The sequence below is a fragment of the Passer domesticus genome, chromosome 18 (genome assembly GCF_036417665.1).
Source record: "Passer domesticus isolate bPasDom1 chromosome 18, bPasDom1.hap1, whole genome shotgun sequence".
NCBI lineage: Eukaryota > Metazoa > Chordata > Aves > Passeriformes > Passeridae > Passer > Passer domesticus.
In genome coordinates, this window is record NC_087491.1 from 2,235,672 (window position 1) to 2,245,343 (window position 9,672).

At 59.2% G+C, this 9,672-nt stretch overlaps 2 protein-coding genes across 3 annotated transcripts; one reads left to right on the forward strand and one right to left on the reverse strand.

The window, feature by feature from the left end:
• The first annotated feature begins 383 nt into the window (after positions 1 to 383).
• On the forward strand, positions 384 to 1,829 carry FUT7 (fucosyltransferase 7). The gene has a single exon (XM_064393821.1). It carries the CDS (start codon positions 445 to 447, stop codon positions 1,486 to 1,488), a length of 1,044 nt encoding a protein of 347 aa, XP_064249891.1. The 5' UTR covers positions 384 to 444; the 3' UTR covers positions 1,489 to 1,829.
• Positions 1,221 to 9,145, reverse strand: LOC135283237 (POU domain, class 5, transcription factor 3-like). Of its 2 annotated transcripts, XM_064393820.1 has the most exons (6): positions 8,648 to 9,145; positions 6,939 to 7,050; positions 6,420 to 6,550; positions 5,736 to 5,900; positions 4,698 to 4,974; positions 1,221 to 1,358 (listed from the first exon to the last, which is right to left on the reverse strand). In XM_064393820.1, exons 1-5 carry the CDS (start codon positions 9,143 to 9,145, stop codon positions 4,723 to 4,725), a joined length of 1,158 nt encoding a protein of 385 aa, XP_064249890.1. In that variant the 3' UTR covers positions 1,221 to 1,358; positions 4,698 to 4,722. The 2 variants fall into 2 exon arrangements, with proteins under 2 accessions (XP_064249890.1, XP_064249889.1); XM_064393819.1 differs by lacking the exon at positions 1,221 to 1,358 and having other exon boundaries at positions 1,704 to 4,974.
• Between the last annotated feature and the right edge of the window lie 527 nt (positions 9,146 to 9,672).

Here is a 9,672-nt window from a genome sequence, read left to right on the forward strand (position 1 = left end):
CTAATCTGGGCAAAGCAAGAAGGACTGAGATTGTAGTTGTGTGTCAGGTGGGGAAACTGAGGCACAGAGCAAGCAAGGATTGTTTGTAGTGGGGCCAGCCAGGTGGGGCAGAGGGGCACAGGTGGCTACTTCCCATCAACTCTGCACTTCCCAGCAGCATTTGTGCTCCCCCAAAGATCACAAGGGACTACAGGATCATGAACAAAGGCCACCATGGGGCGACACCACATGCATGGGGAACTCTGTGGTACAGGGAAGCAGAGGATCCTGAGGTGATGCTGAGGCCCAGGCTTCATGAAGAAGCCCTTTCTCTGGCCCCCCTGGCCACAGTGCCTCCCCATCACCCCTCATCCCTGCTAAGCCAAGCTGATGGTCCTCAGTGGCCTCTCCTCTCTCACAGGTGTCAGCTCTGTCACCCGATGAGGTGACAGCCAACCCACCAGCATGCTCTGGGCATTGCCACTGCGACGGTCACCATGGGGACGGCCTGGTGTGAAAGCTTTGGTCACTGCTGGGGTGTTTGTAACCACCCTCTGGAACCTGAGGTTATTCCTCAACCCCTCCAAGGGCCCTGGAGAGGACTCTAAACACAGGGAGCCATTAGTGATCCTGGTGTGGGAATGGCCCTCCAAGCAGGTCCCCAATGTCAGCAGAGATGTGTGCCATGAGCTGTACAGCATCACAGGCTGCCAGCTCACCACAGAGCGGCAGCTCCTGCACCAGGCCGATGTGGTGGTGTTCCCCCATTCCAGCCTCCAGCCTGGCCGGGACAAACTACCCAAGGAGAGGCTGCCAGGGCAGAACTGGGTGTGGGTCTCCCTGGAGTCCCCCTCCAACACTAGAGCTCTAGCGGCATGGAACAAGACCTTCAACTGGGTGATGACCTACAGACAGGATTCGGACATCTTCATGCCCTATGGCAAGCTTGTGCCCAACCAGTCAGCCACTGTGAACATCCCTGCAAAGACCAACTTGGTGTCCTGGGTTATCAGCAACTACCACAGGACTCAGAAAAGAGCTGAAGTCTACAAAAACCTCTCCAGGTACCTCCATGTGAATATATACGGGAAGGCAAACAACAAGCCCCTCTGCAAGGACTGCCTCTTGTCAACAATATCAAAGTCCAAGTTCTACCTGGCTTTTGAGAACTCCATCCACCGGGACTACATCACAGAGAAACTCTGGAGGAACTCACTGCTGGCTGGCAGCGTGCCTGTGGTGCTGGGGCCACCCAGGGCCAACTATGAGCAGTTTGTTCCTGCAGATTCCTTCATCCATGTCAACGACTTTGGCTCCCTGGAGGAGCTGGCCACCTTCCTGAAGACCATGAACTCCAGCCGCTACCAGCAGTTCTTTGCCTGGCAGAGGAAGTTTAGTGTGAAACTCTACACGGACTGGAGGGAGCGGATCTGTGCCATCTGCACAGCCTACCCCCGCCTGCCCCATGGCCGCCTCTATCCTGACCTGCAGAGCTGGTTCAACTCCTAGTGTGTGCTGGGACCTTTGGGATGAATGCAGGCAGTGTGGGAGGTGCATGAGGCACCCAGCTGCACACAGGATGTGAAGCAAGGACAGGAGTCCCCACTCTTCTCCTAACCCAGCTGTTGTCACACTGAAACTTCAAGCAACACCCCATAACTTCATTTTTTGTGAAACAGGACTTGTCACCCCAACCTAACACTGAACACATTGCCAGGGTGCTGGCAGGACCAGGTGGTGCTTTGGAAATAAATGTCAGTGTATCTGAGGCTGTGCATCTGTAGTGTGGGCAGGGCAGGGGGGTGGTGGGTGGCTCAGAGCTCCCCAACCTTCCCCTGTGATCCTCAATTTCCCCCCAGCACCTGCTCAGTGCCAAAGTCCTGGCAGCAGAGACCCTGTGGTGACATTTGTGGCTGGGCTGGAGGAGTGGGCATCAGCCCAGGGGGGTCCATTTACCCCATGGCCAGGGAGGAAGGACAGCATCTGCTCCCCCTCTCCCTGGCAACACCCATTTCCTGCCCCCACCCCTGAGCCATGGGTGCCACTGTGCCAGTAAGAAGCCACAGGACAGCAGATGCTCTGAGCAATCTCAGTGCTGCCAGGCAGGCAGAGGGACACTGTTTGTCACTCCCTCCCTGCTGTGACAGGAAGCCAGTGAGCTGACAGCCTCTGGTGGCTTCCACAACCCAGAAGCAAAGCCAGTCCCATGGGCAACTTGCATATGCACACATTGCACTGGGGAAATCCTGCACCATGGGCACCCTCCACACCCAGCACAGAGGGCAAGAGGGCACCCTGCACCATGGGCATCCCAAGAGGAAGTACCCATCTGGGATCAGTGGTGCTGTCAGGGCTGAGTGACAGGACAAGGGGTAAGACATGACTGCTCCATCTGTGCCTTGCTCTTTGCCCCTCTACTCAGTGCCGTCAACTCCCTTGATATAAATAATTCTATTTGTCACAAGCTTCCTTTCCAGTTTTCTTCCCTGTGGCCCTGAAGTCACCAAACCCCATCTCTACACCCTGCAAGCTGCTGGGTGCCCAGGACTGAGAGTCAGCAGAGAGGATATCCCTACCCTGGCACAGCCTGGGTGAGGTGGCAGCTGGATGGGCACACTGCTCTGCTGACTTCTGTGGCTTCCGATTTCCGCTGTTTTCTGGGTCAACCAGAAGCGGAACAGGAGGGGCTGTGGGTGCCCACAGACAGATGCTGGGTACTCATGGGCAGGGGGTGCCAGGGTAGCAGGATGTAGGGGTCCCATGGTGGGCTGCAGCTCTTGTATGGCTGCATGCAGAAAACCAGAGAGTGGAAATGTGGAGAGAAGCAAACCTTTGGGAGATGACATCAGGCTCATATTTCTGCTCCTAACCCTGCCAGCTTTCTGCACCCTCAAGCACCAGGCAGCACTGGGCAGCAGCAACAAGGGGCAGTTTCCAATGGATGCCACACACAGCTGTGCCCCTACCCTGTGGGCAGGCAAGTAGGAGGCTCTGGGGATAAGTAGGGATGCAGAGGGACCCTGTCCCATAAGGGTGGAATCTAGCCCAGCCCAGCCCTTTGCAGTGTCCCAAGGTGCCCTGTGAGCAGCTGCCTTTGTTGCCCCTATTCCAGGCAGCCCTAGAGAGCAAAGCTCCAGCTATCACCCACAAGCTGAAAAAACAGGGCTTTCAAAAAATTTCCCTACAGGCTTGGTTGGGGATGGGGCCTCGGGAGAATGGACTGGGGGCAAGCCAACTGAGAGTGTGGTGGGGAAAAGTGCAGGATCATCCCCCAGACATCCCCGCTCCCACCAGCTCAGCTCCGTGCTCAATGGACCTGCATGGCTGGGTTATCACCCCAGAGATTGCCTCAGCTGGACCAAACATATTGGAACGTTCATCCCTCCCCTGTCAGCACCATACTACAATGAGGACAGCCCTAGCTTTCCAGACCTCTTCACTGCCCACCCTGCTACCTCATTCTTAGTTCTTCTCTGTCCCTGGCAGCTGCTGGAGCAGCCTACAAGTAAGCTCACACTGCTTCCAACCTTCCCAGAAGCAGTTACAGGAAACCAGCAGCTTGAACTGGGTGGAAGATGACCCCCTACGCTTTGAGAGGCAACAGCTCTGACAAGCTGATACCACTCCAGGGCGAAGCTGCCACCAGTCGTGGGGGGAGGCCAAGCTGCAGGCAGCCAAGAGAGGAATGTTGCTGGCATGACGGGGTGATGGGGACATGTCCACCTTCTTAGGGTGCCTTGCTCCAGCCCTGCTGCACCCCTGCATGCAGCCAACCCTCAACTGCTGGGCTGCAGGAACAGGGATGCGAGGAAGGCCTCAAAGAACTCTGAGGTTTATTTCACTGACAGAGGGAATGTGATTAAAAACAAAAAAATTTAAAAAATCATCATTAACTACAGAAGGCTGGAAGGTGAGGGATGCTAGCAGCATGGACAGGGTGGAGTAGGTCCCCAGGGCTGGGCCCTCCAGGGAAAGGTGGTGTCTGGGCAGCTGGGGTGGGGGACAGCAGCTGGAGAGCAGGGGGGCCTGGAGGTGATGTTGGGCACAAAGCACTCGGGAGGACCCCCCATCCCAAACAAGCAGTATCAGCTGCCCCACAGAGCAGTGAAGCTCTCTTGTGCCACAGGGTGAGGGGTGGTGGGGGGCTCACCTTCTCCCCTTGCCCCAGCCCTTGGCTCATCCTGACCGCCCAGGAGGGTGAGCAGAGCCACCAGAGCCATGGGCCCTGGGCATGGCACCCCAGCCCTTCTCTACATGACAGGGCGAAAGGAGACACCTGGGAAACTAGATCACTACAAAATTTTTTGCTTTTTAAAAACTACAACCAAAAACTTAAAAAAAAAAAAAATAAAACCGCCACCTCCCCCCACCCTTCCCAAAATCTAAAAAATACTTTTTTCTGCGTCTCGCAGGAGAGCAGCTCGGCTGGGGCCAGGCATGGGCTCAAGAGCCCTGGGCACGTGTGGCTTCAGAGGGTGCAGTGGGGCAGGAGGAGCTGGCCCCAGGAGAGGTCAGAGGGGGGGCCAACGCTGATGGGACCAGTGAGCTCACATAACAGGGAAGGGCTGGGAGCATCTGCAGAGAGCAGGCACCATCCCTGGGTCAGGCTCTCAGCCCCTCGCACCCCAAAAGCCGCACACATCAGCCCAGCAAGCAGAAGCAGGGCTATGCCTGTGTGAGCCAAAGGCAAGGGGGGCTGCCTCAGAGCACCAGCCCACCTGCAGTGAGCCCACAGCCCCTGGTTCAGTGGCCGCTGTTACTCATGGAGAGCCCAGGCTGCAGCGCTTGAGGGAACATCTCAGCTTTGTGGAAGGTTGGCATGTAGACAGGAGGGGAGGGTGCCAGGCTGTAGCCCTGGGACGTCACTGGGATGGGCAGAGTGGAGGGCACCAGGGGCTGGTTCATGTCATACATCATCCCCTCTGCCTCGTTGCCGTAGGGCAGCAGCAGCCGTTTGCCTTTCTGACGCCGGTTGCAGAACCAGACCCGGACCACCTGTGGGAAGGGAGACAGAGAAGGGTAAGGGGGTGACCCAGCCACACCATGTGGGTGACAAGGAGACCCTTCTGCTGGTGGCAGATCTCCATAGCACCTTAAACTGCCAGTGCAGCCCCCTCCCTGTCACAACGCCTTGCTAGGCTCAGCTGAAACAAACTTCAGCCATGAGCACTTTCTCACTGCTTCCAGAGTTGAGAGATGACAAAAATGGCAAATGTTAAACAGGAAAGAAGGTAACAAATCAAAAGAAAGGCTCCTCCCTCCCTAAAGACTGGTAGCATAGCCAGAGAAAGCCAATACACAAACTTGTGCATTGTTAGCGGGTTGTGGTTTGTCTCTTCTGGTGCATTTCCACTTCAGAAGAAAAACATTGTAACTATCCATGTGGGTTCTTGGGATCAAAAATCAGCTTCTTCAGAGATTAATTAGTATCAAAGGATTACTTTTATCTGATTACTTTCACATATTTATGTACATATACACAAAAACGGATGCCTGTAGTTGGGTCTAGGAACTGTTTTTGTCTCTTAAGTTTTAAATATTTAATCTGTGAACAAAGTCTTCTCTGGAACAAAGTGGGTTTTTCTTTTTCATATTGATAAGCCATACATATCCTAATTGTCTGGCACAGCTAAAGGGCAGTTGTTTGCATCTCTTCATGTGCATTTCATTTTTGCTCTGAGCTAAAGTATCAAACTGTCAGGTGCCCAGGAGCTGGCATCGTAAGGGCACCCATCCTCCCCACCCTCCCAACATACATCTTTATCCAGGTTGAGGTCCTCAGCGATCTGGGAGATCTCCTGGGGACTGGGCTTCACACACTTGCGGAAGAAGCTCTCCAGTGTCCCTTTCACGTTGGTCTCGATACTGGTCCTGCGTTTCCTCTTCCGGGCTTGGGCTAGTACTTGCTCTGCATTGCACATCTGGGAATGAGAGAGGGAACATGTTTTGTTACCAGGTGGAAGAGTCTCCACCAGGCTTGGAACACGTGTAGCTGGCTGCAGAGCTTGAGGCACAGATTGTGTCCTTGTGACTCTCCACTGAGCATCATCCCACTGCGACTGGGGCCATTCCCAGTGTCCCAGCACTGCCAGCAGTGAAGCTGGACACATCTTTCCGCATCCCACCCAGGTTCCCCAGGGAGCAGTAAGCTGCATAATATCAGTCTATCTGAGATTCCAGCAGCACCTGGCTACTCAAAATGGGAGCTTGTCACAATCACAGCGTGTCTGCAGGGGGATTGGGCTTCCTCCCCCGCCTGACAGAAAGCGATACCCAGTGGTTTGCCCTCAAGCCAAACTCAAGCCATGCAGCAAGATGGTGCTGTGGCACAAGATGCCTTCTGTTCCCCTCTTCTCTCCCTGAAAGCACGTGGGAGAGGCAGGAGAATCTGTGGCTCAGGGCTTGCAGGTACCCGGCTCCCAGCCCCCTCAGCCCTGCACCTCTTGCATGTTGTCCGTGTTCTCCGCCTCATTGAGCCAGCGCTGCAGCAGCGGCTTTAGCTTGCACATGTTCTTGAAGCTGAGCTGGAGCGCTTCAAAGCGGCAGATGGTTGTCTGGCTGAACATCTTCCCTGCACGGCCAAGGCAGGCAGGGCATTACACACCACACAGCTTCCCTCGCCAGCAGCTCCCCAGGATCACCACCCCCAAGCTTGCCCTGCTCCTGTGACCAGGAAAGGCATTCTCCCTATTCCTTCAACAGGGAATTAAACCCCTGAAATACGTCTCAATAAGCAACTGTAGCTATTTTAAACCAGTTCCCCGTGAGCTCGAAGCTCCTATCTCACGGCAGATCTGGAGATACCCCTCCAGGAGCCCCGGCCCAGGAGTGGGGATTGATGCCTCCTTTGCGGGTCGTTATCCCAAGTGATTTCAAATCCCTCGCGGGCCTCTCCCTTTCCACCGGCTGTGGGGTAACGCAAGGGCCTTTCCCCTCCCCCGCACCCCCCCGCCCCTCACCGTAGAGGGTGCCCAGCGCCAGCCCCACGTCAGCCTGGGTGAAGCCCAGCATGATGCGCTTGTGCTTGAGGTCCTTGGCGAACTGCTCCAGCTCTCCTGAGGTTGGCGCGTCCTGGCAAGGACAGAAAGACACTGAGAAGGGAAAACTCGTGCCCCGGGTCCAGGGTCTGTTGGGGTCCGCGGAGGACAGCGGTAGAAGGCGGCTCGGCTGAGCCCTCGAGCACTGACACCGACTAGGGACAGGACTAGGTGGGTCACACAGGACCCACCCCGACCACGCACACTGCTCAGTTTGACCCGATCTGGCGCGGCCGTGCCAAGGATAGCACAAGGGCACCGAGAGCTCCTGCTCTGCCTCAACACGCCTTGGAAAGGTTCCCTTTGTCTCGCGCCCTGCTGGCCTGGCCAGAGGCAGCAGCAATGATCAGATCACCTCGGCCAAGTCCCAGGTTCGCCCCATTCTCACTCACCCCACGACACGTGCGCACGGGGACGCTCAGCTCTCCCGCGGCATGTGCCACTTCCCCACGGCTCTCGGGCCGAGGCAGCCTCTCACCAGCCTCTCCCACCTGCGTCCCGAGCAGGGAAAAAGACTCCCGCGAGGAGAGGGACAGAAGCGCCCCGGAGCCGCTGCAATTTAAGCGCCTCTTTGCTACCAGCTGGCTCTTGTTTTGGCAAGCGGCTACCCAGGCGCTTCCCACCTTCCTGCCGCGCAGCCTTCAGCCTCTACGGGGTCATTTTGAAGCCTTTTACCCAATTTACACGTTTTCAGCGGGGTTTCGGGTTTTTCAAGAGTTTTTCCTGTCACCGAGCCACGGCTATTAGTTTCTGGCTATGTATAATCGGCGCCGGTAAACTCAGAGCATCCCTCCCAGTGAGGAGGGATGCCATCCCAGATCACCGTCCGCAATAGAAAATGCCATTCTTGACCACCTCCCACCCAGAGCGGCCGCTTGCGGCCCGAGGACACACAGGTATCGATCGGGCGTAGGACCTCCCGCAGCTCCCACCCGCCGGCGGCAGTGCCAATCCTCCCCAGCCGCGCCAGGGACCAGCCCCCGGCATCGGCCGCCGCTGCCCTCCCCGCGGCGGGATCGTGATACGTCAACATTGAAAATATTAAAAATATTAAAAACTAGCCCAAACCACAGATTTAGTCGTGCCGGGAACCAGCCCTGCTGCCCCCGTCTTCCTCCTGCTCTCATCTCCGGGCTATCTCTGCCCCAACAAACTTCAGTGCCCGTGGAGCTGCGGGAGCAGATGCAGCCGACCGAAGGGGACTGACGGGGGTGGCCAGGAGCCCTCGGTAATCGCGCTGTGGTACCGGTACCACGCCGGAGCCGACCTTTGACATCGCAACCCGGGACTGCCCCGCCACATCGCGTACGGGAAGCTGCTCTCCCGAGTCCCCAAAACTCCCTATCTTACCCCAAAGCAGCCTCCTCAAAGCTCTACCCCTGCGGAGAGACTGACACATGCGGGACGAGTCCCAGCGCTGGGTCAGGGCTTCTCCCGGGGGCACCCGACGGTGGGCCCCGACAGGTGCCACCGGCGGGTCTCGGCGGTGCACGAGAGCACACGGCAGCTCCTGCCGACGGGGCGGTGAACCGCGGCTCCAGACGAGAAGGAAAGCCCCAGGGGCACACCGTGTGCAGATGGCATGAGCGGGGCACGGCAGCCCGCCCCGTCCCCGTCCCGTCGGGTCTCACCTCCTCACCGCTGTCGCTGGAGTGTCCGCCTTCGCTGGCGGCGCCGCTGGAGCTGCCGCTGCTGCCCAGCCCCGACGGGCCGCCGGAGCCCGGCTGCAGCGCGGCGGGGCAGAGCTGGGGGCCAGGGAAGGCAGGGGCAGCCGGGCCAGGGAAGGGCGGCCCGGGCAGGGCGGCGGGGCCGGAGGGCGCCGGGCCGGCCCAAGGCGGGGGCGGCCAGGCCGGGCCGCAGCAAGCGGCGGCGCGGGGCTCGGGCTCGGGCTGGCTGCAGGGCCGGCCCGGGCGCGCCTCCACCTTGGCGGGCGGCGCGGGGGCGGGCGGGGGCAGCCAGGCGCGGGCCGGCGGCGGGTCGCGGGCTGGCTCGGGCTCGGCGGTGGCGGCGAAGGGGAAGAAGAGCGGCTGAGCGGGCGCCCCGTCGAAGGTGCCACGGGGGAAGGGAGGTCCGGCGTCCGTCAGAAGGCCAAAGGGGGCGGCCGGCAGCCCCCCGTCCGGGCTGAACATGCTGCCCGCCGCCCGCTGCCCTAGGGCTCCATGCGGGGGCTGCCGGCCGCTGCCTCCCTGCTGGGGCGCCGCTGGGGCCTCTGAGAGCGGCGGGGCCGGGCCGGACCGGATGGAGACAGGCCCCGGCCCCATTGGGCCCTGCATCGGTGGGTCGGGCGTGAACTTGATCCCCCAGGGGGGCGGGGGGCACGGACACAAGGTGCTATTGGGAGGGGGCAGCGCCGGCCCGCACCCAGCGCCGGCGGGGAGGCGGACGGGGCGGCCCCGATGGGACAGGGAGGGAGAAGACACCGATCTTGCCGCGGGGTCTCACACCCCTCCAGTCCCGGACACCCACGCCCCTCGCACCCCCCCGGCCCCACGCAGCTCGGGGGCACCGCGCCAGTGTTGGGACAGCAGCAGCCACGGGGTCTTCCCACTGGGAACTCCCAGCGCTGGGAGTCTAGGCAAGAAACGGGGTGGCTTTGAGGAGCTGTCGGTGGCATGAACCGGAGCCAGGGGCTGGTGTGAGGGCAGCCTATCCATTT